Here is a 22,018-nt window from a genome sequence, read left to right on the forward strand (position 1 = left end):
GCTGGCAAATGTACGTTCTCTGGTAAATAAAAAATTGAAGATCTCAGAGCTGGGATACTGTATCAGTGGGATACTAGGACCACTTGTATCTTTTGTTTCACGGAGTCTGTTCTGGATGCAGCAAACTAGATTGACAGGTTCACAATACACCGCCAAGATAGGAGTGCTGAGTCTTTTAAAGCCAAAAGCAGTGTGGGGTGGTGGGGATGGTTTGCTTCATGATCCTTGTGGTATGGTGTACAAACGTGGTGGTGCTCTCCCAGTCATGTTCAGTAGGTCTAGGACATCCCGATCAAGTGCCATCCATTTTATCTGTCGTGGGAGATTTCAACGATCATTTTGGTACCATTGTACATCCCGCCAGAAGCCAATGTCAAACAGGCTCTGGACGAACTGAGTGATGTGAACAATGGGCATGAAACAGCACATCCTGATGCCGTCCTTATCTTTCTGGGGTATTTTAATGAGACCAACTTGAAAACCTCTTGAAATAATTATCAACAAATCACTTGCAGCACCAGAAGAACCAATACACTGGACCACCGTTACACCACCATCAACAGTGCTTACCGTGCTTTTCCACACCCACACTTTGGGAAGTCTGGCTGAGTATAGGCAGAGACTGAAGACTTGGCAGGCACCAGTAGTGAGGACCAAAAAGCTATGGACCAGGCGGTTGCAGGAGCATTTACAGGACTGCTTTGAATTGGTAGACTAGACTGTATTCAGGGATTCATCTTCGAGTCTGAATGAATACACCACAGCTGTCAGCAACTTCATTAAAACCTGTGTGGATGAATGTGTGCCTACGAGATTATACCATACATCCCCAAATCAAAAGCCTGGATGAACCAGGAGGTTCATAGTCTGCTGACCTTTTCTGGGGCAGGTGTCACCTGTACAAAAGGGACGGGTTGCACTTGAAACCAAGGGGGACCAATATTCTTGCGGGCAGATTTCCTAGTGCTGTTGGGAGCGATTTAAACTAATAGGGCAGGGACATGGGATCAGTATGATACAGCTGAAGATGAGCCAGCAGGTTTACAAGTAGTTGATGAGTGTAATATGAATGTGAGGAAGAACAAGCCAATGATTGCATACAAAGAGTTAAGTTGTACCTCAGAGACAAAATTCAAAAGGGCAAAGAATGCATGACTGAAGATGCTGTATTTAAGTGTGCGTAGAATTCAGAATAGGGTGGATGAACTCGTGGTGCAATTAGAGATTGGTCGGTATGACATTGTGGGCGTCACTGAGTTGTGGCTGAAAGAAGGCCATGGTTGGGGGGGGCTTAACATCAAAGGATATAGTTTGTATCACAAGGGCAAGCAGGAAGGCATAGACAGTGGGGTGTCTCTGAACTGAATTGACTCTGTTGATAAGAGATGGAATTACGTCTTTATAAAGAAGTGACATAGGGTCAGAGAATGATGAATCTTTGCGGGTGGAGTTAAGAAATTGCAAGGGTAAAAAAAATTATGGGAATCATAAATATGCCTCTAAATAGTAGACAAGATGTGGGGTTGAGATTGCAAAGGGAGCTGGAAAATATATGTAGTAGGTAAGTTCAATGGGAAAATCAGGTTGCATCAGATCACAAGAGGGGGAATTTGTTGATTGGCTTTTTAGAGCAGCTTGTGCTTGAGCCTACTTGGGGGAAGGCCGAGTTAGATTGGGTGTTGTGTAATAACCCAGATCTTATTAGGGAGCTGAATGTAAAGGAACCCTTAGGAGGCAGTGATCATAATATGATTGAATTCATACTGCAATTTGAGAGGGAGAAGCACAACTCACATGTATCAGTATTGTAGTGGAATAAAGGGAATTACAGAGGCATGAAAGAGGAGCATGTCCAGGTGAATTGGAGGAGGACACTGGCGGGGATGGTGGCAGAGCAGAGATAACTGGAGTTTCTGGGAATAGTTCACAAGGCGCAGTATAGAAATGTACCACAAAAGAAGTGTTCTCAAATGGCAGGGGTAGGCAACCATGGCTGACACGGGAAGTTAAGGACTGCATAAAAGCCAAGGAAAGGGCATATAAGGTTGCAAAAGTGAGTGGGAAGTTGGGATATTGGGAAGCTTTTAAAGTTCTACAAAAGGCAACTAAAAAAGCAGAAACACTGTCGTCCGGTAGTACTCACATCAACAGTGATGAAGTGCTTCAGGAGGTTTGTCTTGGCTAGAATCAGCTCTTCTCAGCAGGGACCATTGGAAATTGCTTATTGTCACAAAGTCAATGTGGATGCATTCTCATTGGCTCTCCACATGGCCTTGGATCGTCTGGATTCTACAAATACCTATGTTTATTGACTATAGCTCAGCATTTAACACCATTATTCCTACAGTCCTGATCAAAAAGCTACAGAACCTGGGCCTCTGTACTCCGTCTGCAACTCGATCCTTGACTTCCTAACTGGAAGACCACAATTTGTGTGGATTGGAAATAACATCCCCACTTCGCTGAAATTCAACACTGGTGCACCTCGGGTGTGTGTTAAGCCCTCTACTTTACTCTCTATATACCCATGACTGTGTGGCTAGGCATAGTTCAAATACCATTTACAAATTTGCTGATGATACCACCATTATTGGCAGAATCTCAGATGGTGATGAGAGAGCATACAGTAGCGAGATACACTAGCTAGTTGAGTATTATTGCAGCAAGAACCTTGCACTCAATGTCAGTAACACCAAAGAGCTGATAGTGGGCTTTAGAAAGGGTAAGATGGGGGAACACACTCCAATCCATACAGAGGGAGCAGAAGTGGAGAGGGTGAGCATTTTCAAGTTCATGGGAGTTAATATCTCTGAGGACCTGACTTGATCCCAGTATAATGATGCAGTAAAAAGAAGACAGTATTTCATTAGGAGTTTCACCTGAACACTCAAATTTCTACAGATATACTATGGAGAACATTCTGACTGGCTGCATCACTTTCTGGTTTAGGGGGTAGGGACAACTGCACAGGAAGGAAGTAAGCTGCAGAGAATGGTAAAATTAGCCAGCTCCATGTTATGTACTAGCCTCTGTAGTATCCAAGACATAAGACTGTAAGATATAGGAGCAGAAGCAGGCCATTCAGCCCATCGAGTCTGCTTCGCCATTCAATCATGGGCTGATCTAATTCTTCCAGTCATCCCCACTCCCCTGCCTTCTCCCGATTCCCTTTGATGCCCTGGGTAATCAACAAGCTATCTATCTCTGCCTTAAATAAACCCAATGATGGGCTCCACAGCCACTTGTGGCAACAAATTCCACAGATTTACCACCCTCTGACTAAAATAATTTCTCCGCATCTCTGTTCTAAATGGACGTCCTTCAATCCTGAAGTTGTACCCTCTTGTCTTGGACTCCCTTACCATGGGAAGTAACTTTGCCATATCTAATCTGTTCAGGCCTTTTAACATTCAGAATCTTTCTATGAAATACCCCCCTCATTCTCCTGAACTCCAGGAAATACAGCCCAAGAGCTGCCAGACGTTCTTCATATGGTAACCTTTTCATTCCTGGAATCATTCTCGTGAATCTTTTCTGACCCCTCTCCAATGTCAATATATCCTTTCTAAAATAAAGAGCCCAAAACGGCACACAGTACTCCAAGTGTGGTCTCACAAGTGCCTTATAGAGCCTCAAAATCACATCACTGCTCTTATATTCTCTACCTCTAGAAATGAATGTCAACATTGCATTTGACTTCTTTACCACCGACTCAGCCTGAAGCTTAACCTTTAGGGTATCGTGCACAAGAACTCCCAAGTCCCTTTGCAGCTCTGCATATTGAAGTCTCTCCCATCTAAATAATAGTCTGCCCATTTATTTATTCCACCAAACTGCATGACCATACATTTTCCAACATTGTATTTAATTTGTCACTTTTTTGCCCATTCCCCTAAACTATCTAAATGTCTCTGCAGTCTGTTTCCTCAACACTACCCACTCCTCCACCTATCTTCGTATCATTGGCAAATTTAGCCACAAATCCATTAATCCTGTAGTCCAAATCATTGACATACATTTTAAAAAGCAGCAATCTCTGTTTTCTGCCGATCAGCCAATGTTTCACTCATGCTTGTAACTTCCCTGTAATTCCATGGGCTCTTATCTTGCTATCGGCCTCATGTGTGACACCTTGTCAATGGTCTTCTGAAAATCCTAGTACACCACATCTACTGCATCTCCTTTGACTCCCCTACCTGTAATTTCCTCAAAAAATTGCAGTAGGTTTGTCAGGCAGGATTTTCCTTTCAGGAAACCGTGCTGGCTTTGGCTTATCTTGTCATGTGCCTCCAGGTACTCTGTAATCTCATTCCTAACAATTGATTCCAACAACTTCCCAACCACTGATGTCCGGCAAACAGGTCTATAGTTTCCTTTCTGCTGCTTCCCACCTTTCTTAAATTATGAAATAACATTCGCAATTTTCCAGTTATCTGGTACAATGGCAGAATTTATCGATTCTTGAAAGAACATTGCTTATGCCTCCGCCATCTCTCCAGCTACTTCCTTCAGAATCTGAGGGTGCATTCCATCAGGTCCAGGAGATTTATCCACCCTCAGACCATTAAGCTTCCTGAGCACCTTCTCAGTCATAATTTTCACTGTATATACTTCACTTCCCTGAAACTCTTGAATGTCCGATATACTGCAGATGTCTTCCACTGTGAACACTGTGAAGACTGATGCAAAATACGCATTCAGTTCTTCTGCCATCTCTGCGTCTATCATTACAATATCTCCAGCCATCTCTGCTCTGCTGTCCTTCCTGCTAGTGTCCCCTTCCAGTCAGCTTTGGCCAGTTCCCCTGTCTTGTCAGTGTAATTTCCTTTATTCCATTGAAATACTGACAAATTGGATTTTAGTTTCTCCTTCTTAGATTTCAAAGTGAACTCGATCATATTGTGATCACTGTTCCCTAAGGGTTCCTTAACCTTAAGCTCTCTTATCACCCCCGGATCATTGCACTGCATCCATTCTCGCACAGCCGATCCCCTATTGGGCTCAACAACAAGCTGTTCTAAGAAGCCATCCCTTAGACATTCTACAAATTCTCTCTCTTGAAGTCTAATACTAGACCTGGTTTTCCCAATCCACTTTCATGTTAAAATCCCAAACAATTATCATGACATTCTTCAAAGATTATCTTGAAGAGCGGTGCCTCAAAAAGGTGGTATCTGTGATTAAGGACCCCTCTGCCCAGGACATGCCCTCTTCTCACTGTTACAGTCAGGAAGGAGGTACAGAAGCTTGAAGGCACACACTCAGCAATTCAGGACCAGCTTCTTCCCTGTCATCTGATTCCTAAATGGACATTGAACCCATGGACGCTATCTCACTACTTTTTTTTTAATTGACGCATTTGCACTACTTACTTAATATGACTATTTGACACGCGTGCGCGTGTGCGCACACACACACACACACACACACACACACACACACATACAGGTGTCCCCCGCTTTTCGAACGTTCGCTTTACGAAACCTCACTGTTACGAAAGACCTACATTAGTTAACTGTTTTCGCTATGTTACGTACCCCGTAACTGGGTTGCCAAACCAGCAGAAATGGACCACTTAGTTGGAGTCTGGTTTAACAGAACTAATAAAGTTTAAAGAAATAAGTAACACATACTCTAATCATAAGGATATAAATGCAACAGGTTAGCAATGATAAAACACACATGTACACAGAACTAAGGTAATAGGAATCAAACAAACTCTATCGCAGTCTAGGGGTAACATGATCAGTCTCAAGTGACGCAGAGTTCAGTTCAGCTTAGTACAGTTCGCAGTAATTGCTGTTGTGCTGTTGGAGAGAGAGAGAGAGATAGATATGCAAATCTGATTCAGACAGACCTTTGAGGTTCTTCACAGTTAGCTTTTGGGCGAACCCTTTTAATGTCTTCTGTGGTCACTGACTGTGACCCCTCTGTTCCGGATACAACCGTTCTTCCTCGGTGAACCCGGCACCCAGGCAAGGGCGGACACACACACCAGATTCCTGCCGATCGTACCTTTTCACCCTGTGCGTCTATGGTCAGTTCCTGGAACCAGACCTCCAAACTCCTACCAACTTGTGGGGGCACACCGCTCTTCCAGGGTCTTGTTATCTCGTGATCTCATGGTGTGTCCCGTGCCTTAGCGAACCTGTTCTTTTTGTCCCCCTGCTGGGGTATCGCCTGTCCATCAAACTTCAAGCAGTTCAGGTTCAAAGCAACCGGTCTGTCAATACTCTTAATTGTGTTTCTCTTCCGTTATCTCTCTCCTCTCTCATTAACATTTTGAACGCTTCTCCATTGTCTCCCTTATCTCTCTCATCAGTATCAATCTTCTGATAACTTGGTTTGTCGTCACAGCTAACAGAAGGTGTTTTCACTGTTATGAAGAAAGGCAGCGCGCGATAAAAAAAGGCAGCATGCCACGCGCCCCGAGCAGCCGCTCTCGCCCGGATTCAGAACTGCATTCTTGCCGGCATTGCTTAAACACGTGCCTGTGAGCAGCCGTTAGCAAGATGAGTTCTAAGGTATCGGGAAAGCCTAAAAAAGCCCGTAAGGGTGTTACACTTAGCGTAAAACTAGACATAATTAAGCGTTTCGATCATGGTGAACGAAGTAAGGACAAAGTGAGTTTGGCTTGTGGAAGCTGACGAAGATGATGTTGAAGAGGTTTTGGCATCCCATGACCAAGAACTGATAGATGAAGAGCTGATGCAATTGGAAGAGGAAAGAATAACAATCAAAACCGAATGAGTAACGATAAAGTACGACTTTAATTTTGAAAGGGTACGACGGTTAAGGCATATTTGCTGGATGATTTGAGTGCTTACAAAGAACCGTATGTTAGAAAAATGCGCGAGGTTCAGCAGTCAAGCATACTGTACTGAACTGAACATGAAGTACCTGCTTGAGATTTTCGCTGCAATGATAAAGTAGGACATTAATTTTGAAAGGGTGCGTCAGTTTAAGGGATATTTGCAGGATGGTTTAAGTGCTTACAAAGAACTGTATGATCTAAAAATGCGCGAGGCTTAGCAGTCAAGCAAGCCTTCCACATCAGCCACAGCAGACGACGAACCTCGACCTTCGACATCGAGGCAGGCAGAGATAGGAGAAGATGACCTGCCTGCCCTGATCGATGATGAGATGACACCCCAGTGTCCCACCACCCCAGTCCCCGGGCCGCGGACAGATACCGATTCGTGGAGAATGCAGCGGTAGCCGGGAGGCACACAGCACATCTTTTAAGAAAAAAGCCGAAATAAACATGCTAATTAATTAGGTGCCGCCTGGCACGTAAATGTCGGCCCAGATAAGAGGTGATTACCGATTGCGTCGCCTCTGATCTGGGCTGACATTTACGTGCCGGGCGGCATCGAATTAATTCGCTTGTTTATTTCAGCTTTTTTCTTAAAGGTGTGCTGGGTGTGTCCCGGCCACCGCTGCATTCTTCACTGCAATGTATTGGTCCGCGGCCCAGAGGTTGGGGCCCACTGAAATAGTACACAGAATGTGAACCGCAGTCACAGAAAGTGAGTCCACAACCACGGAGCCAGTTCAGCACTGAGGCAAGTGCCAAATAGCTACAGGCCACAGCTGCAGAATCAGTTCAGTGCTGAGGCGAGTAAAGCCTCATGGCGCAGTAGGCTGAACACTGGTTTATCCTTCGCCCTCGGCCTCAACACCAATCTTTTTAATCTGGTGTGGTGCTTAAAACAGAATCACTTTATCGCTAGTATGTGAAACAAACCAGAATTGATTGTGGTTTGATGCCAAGCATAAAACGCAGGACAGTACCGTAACAGACAACATAATAGCAACTAACAATTTACAAGACAATAGTGCAGACAGCCATGAGCAATCCACAATTAGCACAAATGTCAATAATCAAATTTAATAAGCCATTTAAGTAAGAACAGAACAAGGAGAGCAGAAAAGACCATTTAACAGATGTTGCATGGAGAGTTTAGGTATTAACACCTGAATGAGGTGTTTTGTTGAGAAGCTGGATAGCTACAGGTAAGAAGCTTTGGAGATGAGATGTAGTCTGGTGGTGATAGACTTGTTGCAGCTCCCTGATGGCATTTGATGGATAAGTGACAGCAGGGTGGGTGAAGTTAGCAGTAATTGACTAAACATCGGTTTGTTTTTCACTGTCGGACCGGGGCACAACTGCTTCAATCGGGCTCAAAGTCTGCTGCACCTTACCTGCTTTCTGGAGAGTCCACTTTTCCAAGATCAACAGTGCTTCAGTTGCTCATGGATCTCTGCTTAAAAACACCTTACCCTTCTGTAATGAGAGACTACTGGAAATATTTAAGCGGTATTCCACCGGAAAATAAGTTTCTGTGTTATGTTGTCTGTTTGCTGAATGATTGATGATGTTCGGCTACTCAGATGTGTGGTGGATTCACCAAAACTCCCATGATGTTGCATCAAATTAACCCCGAATAAACTTGATAAAATTGTCGAATCAGTTTACTCTCATTTGGAAATCTTCTCAAAATGCTAATTGGTTGTAAGAACAAAAGTTCAAAGAGTTGTTTGCAGTGTGAATGGTATGTTAAAGGAGATTGAGATGCCGCAGTGGTCACTGCGGACCTGGTTTTAAATGGGCTGCTGAGTGTGTTTGGGCTGCAAATGAGCTCAAACAGCAGCATTGACATCAACATCGTATCTAATTGTCAGATCACTGGTAATGGGCACACTACTGCTCTCCTTGTGTGTCTAATTACAGCTGTAGAAATGTGTGAAATGTTCTCTGGGGCAAGGAAAAGGTGCACGAGTCATCTTGGTGCAAGGGGCAGGGTTTCAGATTTCTGGATCATTGGGATCTATTTTCGGGAAGGTACGACCTGTTCAAAAAGGACAGATTATACTTGTATGCGAGGGGGACCAATATCTTTGCGAGCGGGATTGCTGCAGCTGTTTGGGTAGGTTTAAACTAATTTGACAGGGGGGTGGGAACCACAGTGACAGGGCTGAGGATGGGGTAGTTGGTTTACAGAGGCAAAGACTGCCAGCAAGCAGAGGCTGATGATGGGGCAAAATTGCAGTCAACAGGGTGATTTGCAGTGTAAAAGGCGGACAAATCGAAAAAGTTGAATGTATATTTGAATGCACGCAGTTTACAGAATAAGGTAGATTAACTTGTAACAGTTACAGATTGGCATGTATGACTCTGTGGGCATCACTGAATCGTGGCTAAAAGAAGATTGTAGCTGGGAGCTTAATGTCCAAGGATACACATTGTATCACAAACAAGAGAAAATCTGCAGATGTTGGAAATCCGAGCAACACACACAAAATGCTGGAGGAATTCAGCAGGCCAGGCAGCATGTATGGAGAATAGTACAGTCAACGTATTGGGCCGAACCCCTTTGGCTGGACAATACACATTGTGTTGAAAGGACTGGCAGTTAGGCAGAGGGATTGGAGTGGCTGTGTTGGTAGAAAATGAAATCAAATCATTAGAAAGAGGTGACATAAGGTCAGAAGGTGTTGAATCGATGTGGGGTAATCTAAGGAACTGCAAGGTTAAAGAGCCCTTTATTGGGAAATATATACAGACCCCAGACCAGTAGTAAGAATACTACTGGAGTAGTAAATAGTAGTCTACAATTTACAGCGGTAGATAGAAAATGCATGCCAAAAGGGCAGTGTTACAATAGTCAGGTAGATTGGGAAAATCAGGATGGTGCTGGATTCCACGAGGGGGAATTTCTAGAATGTCTATGAGATGGCTTTTAGAGCAGCTTGTGGTTGAGCTCACTAAGAGATGAGCTATTCTGGATTGGGTGTTGTGCAATGAACCAGAATTGATTAGAGGGCTTAAGGTAAAGAAACCCTTTGGAGGCAGTAATCATAACATGATTGAATTCACCCTGCAATTTGAGAAGGAGAAGCTAAAGTCAGAAAGTATCAGTATAACAGTGGAGTAAAGGGGATTACAGAGGCATGAGTGAGGAGATGGCCAAAATTGAATGGAAGGGAACATTAGCAGGGATGATGGCAGAGCAACAATGGCTGGAATTTCTGGGGACAATTGGAAGGTAGATACATCCAAAGAAGTAGTAGTATCCTAAAGGCTGGTGATGCAACTGTGGCTGATGTTAGGCGAATAAATAATTACACTTTATAAAATAATAAAATAGTTCGTGCACAGTAAATCGTTGGAGCTCATGCAGCAGGTATTCCTCCACCGGCAACCTCTGCTGAAAACGCTGTCGACACTCGGACCCTCGGATTCCTGTCTCCACCGTCCAGTAGTCTGCTCGCTCTCCACACACGGCCTTCCTCTCGTTCCTCCTCGACTGAAAGCCCCGCGAAAAGCCCAGTTCCCAGACGTACAAGAAAGAATAACATATCGCCCATTGGTTAGCTACCCGTTATCTGTGGTTATAACCCAAACATCGCAGCTACAGAGAAACCATTACATCAGCAGTTAGCATTACAGAGAAGCCATTTCATTAGCCTTAGCATTTAACCCTACACTTCCAATTTTCCAAGTCCTGCTACAATCACATTGTTTCCTCAGCACTACCTACCCCCCACCTATCTGTGTATCAGAGGTCATGATTTCAGGGTGAAAGATAAGGGGAACATGAGGGGAAAATTCTTCACTCAGAGGGTTGTGAGAGTGAGGACTGAGCCGCCAGCAGAAGTGGTCCATGTGAGCTTGATTTCAACATTTGACAAGTTTGGATAGATACATGGTTAGTAGGGATATGGTGGACTCTGGTCTTGGTGCAAGTCGATGGGAATAGGCAGCTTCAATTTTTTCGGCATGGACTTGATGGCCAAAAGGCCTGTTTCTGTGCTGTACTACTCTATGACCCCATGAATTCCACAGGGATCTGTATTGGCACTGCTTTTTATATTGTACGTGAAAGATACGGATGATGGAGTTGATGGCTTTGGGAAAACTTGTGGACCATACGAAGATAGGTAGAGGTGCAGGTAATTTTAGACCATAAGATATGGGAGGAGAAGTAGGCCATTCAGCCTGTTGAGTTTGCTCTGCCATTCAATCATGGGCTGGTCCAATTCTTCCAGTCATCCCCTGCCTTTTCCCCATACCCTTTGATGCCCTGGCTAATCAAGAACCTATCTATCTCTGGCTTAAATGAACCCAATGACTTGGCCTCCACAACCACTTGTGGCAACAAATTCCACAGATTTATCACCCACTGACTAAAGTAATTTCTCTGCTTTTAATGTTGACACTTTTTGGGGACCTCTTTTGGAACAGGTGTGACCTGTTTAATAAAGATGGGTTCCACTTGAATCCAAGGGGGACCAATATTCTGGCAGGGAGGTTTAATAAGGTTGTTGGGGAGAGTTTAAACTAGAATTGCTGGGGGCGTGGGAACCGAACTGAAGAGACGGAGGAAGGGGCGGCTGGCTCACAAATAGAGGACGCTTGTAGGCAGTGTGAGAGGGAGGATAGGCAGGTGATAAAGAAGAGATGCCTTCAGACTGATGGTTTCAGATGTATCTATTTTAATGTAAGGAGTATCATGAACAAAGCAGGTGAGCTTAGAGCATGGATCAGTACTTGGAGTTATGATATTGTAGCCATTACAGAGACTTGGATGGCTCGGGCAGGAATGGCTACTTCAAGTGCCAGGATTTAGATGTTTCAGAAAGGACAGGGAGGGAGGCAAAAGAGTTGGGGTCTTGGCACTGCTGATCAGAGATAGTGTCATGGCTGCAGAAAAGGAGGAAGTCATGGAGGGATTGTCTACTGAGTCTCTATGGGTGAAAGCTAGAAACAGGAAGGGGTCAATAACTCGACTGGTTTTTTAAAAATAGACCACCCCATTGTAACAGGGACATCGAGGAGCAGGTAGGGAGACAGATTCTGGAACAGTGCAATAGTAACAGGGTTGTTGTGATGGGAGATTTTAATTTCCCCGATATTGATTGGCATCTCCCTAGAGCAAGGGGTTTAAACATAGAACATAGAATAGTACAGCACAGTACAGGCCCTTCGGCCCACAATGTTGTGCCGACCCTCAAACCCTGCCTCCCATATAAGCCCCCACCTTAAATTCCTCCATATACCTGTCTAGTAGTCTCTTAAACTTCACTAGTGTACCTGCCTCCACTGACTCAGGCAGTGCATTCCACGCACCAACCACTCTCTGAGTAAAAAACCTTCCTCTAATATCCCCCTTGAACTTCCCACCCCTTACCTTAAAGCCATGTCCTCTTATCAGCCACAGTTGTATTGTTAATGTTAGGAATGTTTCTATGAGATCTCCCCTCATTCTCCTGAACTCCAGGGAATACAGCCCAAGAGCTACCAGACGTTCCTCATATGGTAACCCTTTCATTCCTGGAATCACTCTTGTGAATCTTCTCAGAACCTTTTTCAATGTCATTATATCCTTTCTAAAATAAGGAGCCCAAAACTGCACACAATACTCCAAGTGTGGTCTCACAAGTGCCTTATAGAGCTTCAACATCACATCTCTGCTCTTATATTCTATACCTCTAGAAATGAATGCCAACATTGTATTCGCCTTCTTCGCAACCAACTCAACTTGGAGGTTAACCTTTAGGGTATCTTGCACAAGGACTCCCAAGTCCCTTTGCATCTCTGCATTTTGAATTCTCTCCCCATCTAAATAATAGTCTGCCTGTTTATTTCTTCCACCGAAGTGCATGACCATATACTTTCCAACATTGTATTTCATTTGCCACTTCTTTGCCCATTCCCCTGAAATATCTGTCTCTCTGCAGGCTCTCTGTTTCCTCAACACTACCCGCTCCTCCACCGATCTTTATATCATTGGCAAATTTAGCCACAAATCCCTTAATACCGTAGTCCAAATCATTGAAATACATCGTAAAAAGCAGCAGTCCCAACACCGACCCCGTAGAACTCCACTGGTAACCGGTAGCCAGCCAGAATAGGATCCCTTTATTCCCACTCTCTCTTTTCTGCTGATCAGCCAATGATCCACCCATGCCAGTAACTTCCCTGTAATTCCATGGGCTGTCTCTTGCTAAACAGCCTCATGTGCGGCATCTTGTCAAAGGCCTTCTGAAAATCCAAGTAACCACGTCTACTGCATCTCCTTTGTCTACCGTGTTTGTAATTTCCTCAAAGAATTGCAGTAGGTTTGTCAGGCAGGATTTTCCTTTCAGAAAACCGTGCTGCTTTTGGCTTATCTTGTCATGTGCCTCCAGGTACTCCATAATCTCATCCCTAACAATTGATTCCAACAACTTCCCAACCGCTGATGTCAGACTAACAGGTCTATAGTTTCCTTTCTGCTGCCTCCCATCCTTCTTAAATAGCAGAGTAACATTTGCAATTTTCCAGTCATCCAGTACAATGCCAGAATCTGTCGATTCTTGAAAGATCATCGTTAATGCCTCTGTAATCTCTCCAGCTACTTCCCTCAAAAGCTGAGGGTGCATTCCATCAGATCCAGGAGATTTATCCACCCTCAGACTATTAAGCTTCCTGAGCACCTTCTCAGTTGTAATTTTCACTGCACGAGCTTCATTTCCCTGACACTTTTCAATGTCCGGTCTCTTCCACTGTGAAGACTGATGCAAAACCTCTCATTACAATATTTTGAGGAAGCAGAAAGGCTACAAAAAAAAAATCAAAAATCACAGGATGAAATGTTAATATCTTAGTAAGATGTTAAGATGTGCCATTGGGTCGTGAGCACTTGCTTGAGATTGCCTCGATGTTGGGAGTGGCACATCATTGCCACACACAGGTTTTCAAGCGGGCACTCTCCTTCCTTGATGTTTCATCATTTAGCTCACTACATCTCCGGTTGCTCTACGATGACTTCTAGCATCCCAGAGTCACCCCCTGTTATGTCCTCCCACTCTCTTGAAGCTATCTTGGAGCCCAGGAGAGGTCTTTTCGCTTGATCCGAAGCCATTGACTGCTTCTTTCTGCCACCTCTGATGTAGTTCCAACGGTTTGCTCTAGAGTCTGACTATGGATCTCAAGCACCCTCAGCAGTTTGATGGTGGATGTGGCTATAAATCCCCTACAACCCGCTTTCACAGGATAAACTTTGCTTTTCCAGTCCCATTATTGAGCTTCAGCTGCTAGATCTGCATAGCATAGCCTCTTGTGCTCATATGCTTCAGCCACTGAATCCTCCCACGGGATTGTGTGTTTCACGATGTAGACGATCTGTAATGAACTGGACCAGAAAACCAAGTCTGGTCTAAGGTTGGTGGTAGCAATTTCCAGTGGAAAGTTGAGTTGTTTATTGATATCCACTGGCATTTTCCAATCACAGGCCATGTTCATCTGCCCTGTTTCTGTTTTAGCAAGGAGATTAATTGGTTTTTTTCCCTCCCTCTGCTAGTCTCAGAGCATTAGTTATTCTAGGGGGCAAGGATTTGGTTGCTATTCTCTTAGTTCGATTGCCACTGCCAGACTCTAGAAGACCTGCTTGCGATGCCACATGTATCTGCCTTGTGTGAGGCTGGTTTTGCAGCTTGCCAAGGGTGCATCGGCAAGGGAGATGAGGTTGAGTACTGCATCAGCAAGGGAGATGAGGTTGAGTACAGGGCTACGGTAGGAAACTTTGTCACATGATGTGAGCAGAATTATCTGCAGCTTGATGTGAAAAAGACTAAGGAGCTGGTGGTAGACCTGAGGAGAGCTAAGGTACCGGTGACCCCTGTTTCCATCCAGGGGTTCAGTGTGGACAAGGTGGAGGATTACAAATACCTGGGGATACGAATTGACAGTAAACTGGACTGGTCAAAGAACACTGAACTACAAGAAGGGTCAGAGCCGTGTCTATTTCCTGAGGAGACTGAGGTCCTTTAACATCTGCCGGACGATGCTGAGGATGTTCTACGAGTCTGTGGTGGCCGGTGCTATCATGTTTGCTGTTGTGCGCTGGGGCAGCAGGCTGAGGGTAGCAGACACCAACAGAATCAACAAACTCATTCGTAAGGCCAGTGATGTTGTAGGGATGGAACTGGACTCTCTGACGGTGGTGTCTGAAAAGAGGATGCTGTCTAAGTTGCATGCCATCTTGGTCAATGTCTCCCATCCACTACATAATGTACTGGTTGGGCACAGGAGTACATTCAGCCAGAGACTCATTCCACCGAGATGTAACACAGAGCGTCATAGGAAGTCATTCCTGCCTGTGGCCATCAAACTTTACAACTCCTCCCCTGGAGGGTCAGACACCCTGAGCCGATAGGCTGGTCCTGGACTTATTTCATAATTTCCTGGCATAATTTACATATTACTATTTAACTATTTATTACTATTTTTCAATTACTATTCTATTACTATTTATTATTTCTATTACTATTACTATTTCTATTACTATTTATTATTTATGATGCAACTGTAACGAAAACCAATTTCCCCCGGGATCAGTAAAGTATGACTATGACTATGTGAGGGTTGCTGGAATTGGGCACAGGACACAAGTTGGGTCCCCACCAAACCACTGGTGGAGGTTTTTTTGAGAGGGAAGTACATCATATGTATCTCTGATGAGAAAGCTAAGTCTGTTTGCTTCCATCTCCCATGTCCTTCCAGCTGATTTTCTTCTCAGTGTTTTCCCATTGCATCTATTGCCCTTGCTTCGCCAGAGATTCAGCCTTTGAACTTTTGTCTGACTCTTCATGTTACTGTACTTCCTCGACAACCATCTTCCTTTGCTTTGGCATTGTGGCCTTGTGCCAGGTGGCCACATTTGCTGCCAGATCAAAGCCTTCCTTGCCTTGCTGGACTTGCCCCACAATGTCTCTGTCGTTAAGGTACATGCAGCGTTACTGATGGTCTTGTCACGAGAGTCTTTGACATCTGTAGATGAACCTTAGAACACTTGAATCCCTCTGCAAGGCCAGTGAAAGGTAGTTAAAGAACTCCTTTACCATAGAGACTGATGTTACTGATACACCTTGGGACACCGAGCCTCTTCTTTACAAATGACATGATGGTTCACTTGGGCTTCTTCACAGCAGTTAGTGGGACCTCATAGACAGTGAGTGGCCGCATCACCTGGGGTAGGAGTCCAAACTGTAAGCACCAGAGCTTCAGTTTTCCAGTTAACATGGTCTTATTGATGTAGTGCAGGCCATTGGTGATATGTTGCTTTTGTAGCTGTGTCAGCTCTGTCCGTGAGGCTGGCATTTTACCATCTAGCTAGGCTTTTGACAGGCTCTGTTGGAATTGGGTCATCACTGATGAAGTACTTTATGTCTTTCAGCATTCCTTTGACTATGGAGATGCTTTGTGACTTGCTGGGATTGATTTTCATTCTGGCCCACTTGATGTCTTCCTGCAGCTTTCCAGGTAGTCGCTTGGTGCATGCTGCAATAGTGGTCAGTGTTGTTATATCGTTCATGTAAACCCTAATAGGGGGAAGACAAAGTCCAGCATTTGTTCTTTCACTGCCTACCACCCATCTTGAAGCCCTGATACTGACCTCCATGGCCATTGTGAAGGCCAGGGATGATATAGTGCAACCTGCCATAATGTCTACAGCCAGCCTCTGCCATGTTGTGGTAAAATCTGCTGTTGATAAGGTAAATGCAAGCAGGCTTTTGCCACTGGGAGTACAACCAGAGATCATGAGTTAAGGGTGAAAGATGAGAAGTTTAAGGGGAACATGAGGTGAAATGTCTTCACTCAGAGGGTTGTGAGAGTGGGGAATGAGCTACTAGTACAGTTGGTCCATGCAAACTCAATTTCAATGTATGACAAGTTTGGATAGGTATGTGGATAGTAGGGATATGGAGGCTCTGGTCCCGGTGCAGTTGAAAGGATTAAGCAGTTTAAATGTTTTCAGCATGGACTAAGGCTGAAGAGCCTGTTTCTTTGCTGTAATACTCTATGACTGGTGGTATTCCACAGGGATCTGTGCTGGGACTGCTTTTTATGTTATACGTCAGTAATTTGGATGATGGAATTGATGGCCTTGTGGCCAAATTTGCAGATGGTACGAAGATAGGTGGAGGGGCAGGTAGCTTTGAGGAAGCAGAGAGGCTACAGAAGGATAGACAAATTCAGAGAATGTGGCAGATGGAAAACAGTGTTGGGAAGTGTTCGGATGTGCGCTTTGGTAGAAGAAATAAAAGGGTGGATTATTTTTTAAGATTAGTTCTTAAAGGTTAATTTGCAGGTTGAGCTGGTAGTGAGGAAGGCAAATCCAATGTTGGCATTCATTTCGAGAGGACTAGAATATAAAAGCAAAGATGTAATGTTGAGACTTTATAAAGCACTGATGAGGCCTCATTTGGAGTATTGTGAGCAATTTTGGGCCCCTTATCTAAGGAAGGATGTGCTGACATTGGAGTGGTTCCAAAAGAGGTTTGCAAAAAATGATTTTGGGATTGAAAGGCTTGTCATATGAGGAGCATTTAACGGCTCTGGGCCTTGATAGAGTGGACTGGAGAGGATGTTTCTTATGATGGGGGGTGGTGGTGGAGTCCAATATGAGAGAACACAGCCTCAGAGTAGAGGGGCGTCCTTTTAGAACAGAGATGAGGAGAAATTTCTTTAGCCAGGGAGTGGTGAGTCTTTGGAGTTTATTGCCATAGGCAGCTGTGGAGGCAAGTCTTTCAGTATATTTAAGGCAGAGGTTGATAGATTCTTGATTAGTCAGGGCATGAAGTGGTACGGCAAGAAGGCAAGAGATTGGTGCTGAGAGTGGAAAATGGATTAGTCATGATAGAATGACGAAGCAGACCGGATAGGTCTAATATCCTAATTCTGCTCCTATGTCTAATGGTCTTACAGCTCTTAACAGTAACATCACGAAGGATCCTGCCCACCCTGTTCATGGACTTTTTATCCAATTTGCATCCGGAAGGAAGCGATGCAGCATCCATGCCAGGACCACCAGACTCTCAAACAGTTACTTTCCCCAAGCAATAAGGCTGATGAACATCTCCACCTACCACCCACTCTCCACAACCCCAACCACCACTACTTCAACATTTCACTTCAGAGTCACCTTATCTACAGACACTTCTGTGCCTCATGTCACGCTATGGACTTACAGTTAATTTATATATATATTAGGTGTTTACATTTACATTTTTAGTGTCTTTATCTTGTTTTTTTTTGTGTTGCATTGGATCCGCAGTAACCATTATTCTGTTCTCCTTTACACTTGGTACTGAAAATGACATTAAACAATCTTGAATCTTGAGGTTTTGTTTCTTTTAGGGAGTTTACTGAATTGTTATTTAGGGTTGATTTCTGGAGCTTCCTGGTTTGAGATGTCTGGCCTAAGTGTGGAGTGACTGAATAGAATGCCACGCTATTGATACGGTAACAGGAGTTAATGCAATCTGAGTACAACTCTGCCATCGGTGTTGGTATGGTGACATCCAAGGGGGACCAATATTCTTGCAGGCAGGTTTACTAGAGCTGTTGAGAGTGGTTTAAACAAATTGGACAGGGGGATGAGAACCAGGATGATAGAGCTGAGGATGAGCCAGTGGGTTTACAAGTAGGTAATGAGTGTAACATGAATGTAAGGAAGGACAAGCCAATGGGTACTAATGCAGACAGAGCAAAGAGTTAAATTGTATCACAGAGCCAAATTTCAAAAGGGTGAAGAATACAGGACTGATGGTACTGTATTTAAATGCGCATAGCATTCAGAATAAGGTGGATGAACTCGTGGCGCAATTGGAGATTGGTCAGTATGATGTTAGGGCATCACTGAGTCGTGGCTGAAAGAAGGCCTTAGTTAGGAGCTTAAAGGATATACTTTGTATCGAAAGGGCAGGCAGGAAGGCATAGGCGGTGATGTGGCTGTATTGGTATGATGTGAAACTACCTCTTGAGAAAGAGGTGACATAGGATCAGAGAATGTTGAAACTAAGTGGGTGGAGTTAAGAAATTGCAATAGTAAAAAAAACATTATGGGAATCATATATAGACCTCTAAATACTAGCCAAGAAGTCGGGTTGAGATTGCAAAGGTAACTGGAAAAGGCATGTAATAAGGGTAATGACACTATTGTAGTGGGGGAACTTCAATATGCAAGAGGGTTTGGAAAGTCAGGGTGTTGTTCGATCGCAAGAGAGGGAATTTCTTGAATGGCTACAAAATGGCTTTGTAGAGCAGCTTGTGCTTGAGCCTGCTAGGGGAAATACTATCTTTATTCTTGTGGGATAATGCCTTTCCTGACAAGGGGGATCACTCTGCTTGGCAGATGAGGCTCGTGGCTGTGAAACAATCTCAGATTGCGTATTGTGTAATAACCCAGATTTTATTAGGGAGCTTATTGTAAAGAAACATAGGAGGCAGTGATCATAATAAGATTGAATTTATACTGCAGTTTGAGAGGGAGAAGTATAAGTAGCATGTATCAGTATCATAATAGGATAATGGGAATTACAGAAACATGAGAGAGGAGCTTGCCCAGGTGGATTGGAGGAGGATACTGGCAGGGATGATGGCAGAGCAGAGATGGCTGAAGTTTTTGGGAATAGTTCACAAGGCGCAGGATGGATATGTCCCACAGAAGAAGTAGTTCTTAAATGGCAGGGTAGGCAACTGTGGCTGACAAGGGAAGTTAAGGACTGCATAAAACCCAATGAAAGGGTACATAAAGTAGCAAAAGTGAGTGGGAAGTTGGATGATTGGGAATTTTTAAAATCCAAACAAAGGGCAACTAACAAAGCTATAAGAAGGGAAAAGATGAAATATGAGGGCAAACTAGCCAATAATATAAAGCAGGATACTAGAAGTTTTTTCAGTTATATAAAGAGTAAAAGGGAGGTGAGAGTTGATATTGGACCACTAGAAAATGTTGCTGGTGAGTTAGTAATGGGGGACGAAGAAATGGCAGATGACCTTAATGAGTACGTTGCATCAGTCTTCACTGTGGAAGACACTAGTAGTGTGTCAAAGGTCTGTGAATGTCATGGAGTAGGAGTGGGTGCCATTGCTATTACAAAGGAAAAAGTGCTCGGCAAACTCAAAGGTCTTAAGGTGAATAAGTCACATGGACCAGACGGACTGCGTCCCAGAGTCCTGAGAGAGGTTGCTGAAGGGATAACGGCTGCCTTGGTCATGATCTTTTAACAATGACTTGATTCTGGCATGGACCTGGAGGACTGGAAAATTGCAAATGTCGCTCCACTCTTTCAGAAGGGAGGAAGGCAAAAGAAAAGAAATTATAGGCCAGTTAGCCAAACCTCAGTGGTTGGGAAAGTGTTGGAGTTTATTATTAAGAATGAAGTTTCGGGGTACTTGGAGACTAATGATTAAATAAGTCAGAAGTCAGCATGGTTTTTTGCAAGGGAAATCGTGCCTGATATATCTGTCAGAGTTCTTCGAGGAAGTAACAAGAAGGGTGGACAAAGGAGGGGCGGTAGATATCATTTACTTGGAAGGCATTTGATAAGGAGCCACACAGGAGGCTGCTTAACAAGATAAAATCCCATGATGTTACAGCGAAGATACTGTCGTGGATAGAGGAATGGCTGACAGGCAGGAAGCTGTGAGTGGGAATAAAAAGAACCTTTTCTGGTTGGCTGCCAGTGACGAGTGGTGCTCCTCAGGGGTCAGTATTAGAATCGCTACTTTTCACATTGTTTGTCAATGATTTTTGGATAATGGAATTGATGGCTTTGTGGCAAAATTTGAGGATAATTTGAAGGTAGGTGGAGGGGTAGGTAGTGCCAAGGAAGCAATGCAATTGTAGCAGGACTTAGACAAATTGGAAGAATGGGCAAAAAAGTGGCAGATGGAATACAGTTTTGGGAAATGTATGATAATGCATTTTGATAAAAGGAACAATAGTGCAGACTATTATCTAAATGGGGAGAAAATTCAAACATCAGAGATGCAGAGGGACTTAGGAATCCTTGTGTAAGACTCCCAGAAGGTTATTAGTTTGCCGGTTGATTCTGTGGTAAAGGCGGTGAATGCTATGTTGCCAGTTATTTCAAGGGGAATAGAATATAAAAGGAAGGAGATAATGCTGAGCCTTTATAAGACACTAGTCATACCACACTTGGAATATTGTCAACAATTTTGAGCCCTTATCTCAGAAAGGATGTGTCGTCATTGGAGAGAGTCCAGAGGAGGTTCACGAGGATGATTCTGGGAATGAAGGGATTAACCTATGAAATGCATTTCTCAACTCTGAGTCTGTCTGTATTCACTGGAATTTAGAAGAAACTTACCGAATGTTGAAAGGGCTTGATAGGGTGGATGCGGAGACGATGTTTGCTATGGTGGGGGTATCCAGAACTAGAGGGCAAAGCCTCAAAATTGAGAAGTGACCTTTTAGAACAGAGGTAAGGAGGAATTTTTTTTAGTCAGAGTGTAGTGAATCTGTGGAATCTTCTGCCACAGACTGCGGTGGAGGCCAAGTCCGTATTTAAAGTGAAGTTGATCATTCCCTGATCAGTTAGGGCATCAAACGATATGGCAAGAAGGCAGGTGTAAGGGGTTGAGTGGGGTCTGGGATCAGCCATGATGGAATGGCAGAGCAGACTCCATGAGCTGAATGGCCTAATTCTGCTCCTATGTCTTATGGGCAGTGCAGCGCGGCAGATTTAAAAGGGCAGACATCCTGCTTCGGATTTGATTCGAAGAAGGAGTCTGAGAGTCTGAGTGGGAGTGCCGAAAAAGAGATTTTTGAAATTTTCGTTATTTTTTTTTTCTCCAACGGCTTTCTGAGAGGCGGGACTGCGCAGGCGTGTGACGTCGGGCAGTGCAGCGCGGCAGATTTAAAAGGGCAGACATCCTGCTTCGGATTTGATTCGAAGAAGGAGTCTGAGAGTCTGAGTGGGAGTGCCGAAAAAGAGATTTTTGAAATTTTCGTTATTTTTTTTTCTCCAACGGCTTTCTGAGAGGCGGGACTGCGCAGGCGTGTGACGTCGGGCAGTGCAGCGCGGCAGATTTAAAAGGGCAGACATCCTGCTTCGGATTTGATTCGAAGAAGGAGTCTGAGAGTCTGAGTGGGAGTGCCGAAAAAGAGATTTTTGAAATTTTCGTTATTTTTTTTTTCTCCAACGGCTTTCTGAGAGGCGG

General features: G+C 44.1%; 1 protein-coding gene across 2 annotated transcripts in view; it reads left to right on the forward strand.

Annotated features, from left to right (window-relative positions):
• LOC134349853 (F-box/WD repeat-containing protein 7-like) overlaps positions 1 to 22,018 on the forward strand; it is a 239,931-nt gene that overhangs the window by 75,434 nt on the left and 142,479 nt on the right. The window contains exon 1 of one of the 2 annotated variants that reach the window (XM_063054805.1): positions 15,135 to 20,540. The exons of the other annotated variant lie outside the window; for it this stretch is intronic. Within the exon in view, the coding sequence (XP_062910875.1) occupies positions 20,457 to 20,540 (84 nt within the window). The 5' untranslated portion in view covers positions 15,135 to 20,456. Of the gene's footprint in view, positions 1 to 15,134; positions 20,541 to 22,018 lie in introns of those variants that run through there. 2 annotated transcript variants of the gene reach the window in all.

The sequence above is a fragment of the Mobula hypostoma genome, chromosome 7 (genome assembly GCF_963921235.1).
Source record: "Mobula hypostoma chromosome 7, sMobHyp1.1, whole genome shotgun sequence".
In the NCBI taxonomy this organism is placed as follows: Eukaryota; Metazoa; Chordata; class Chondrichthyes; order Myliobatiformes; family Myliobatidae; genus Mobula; species Mobula hypostoma.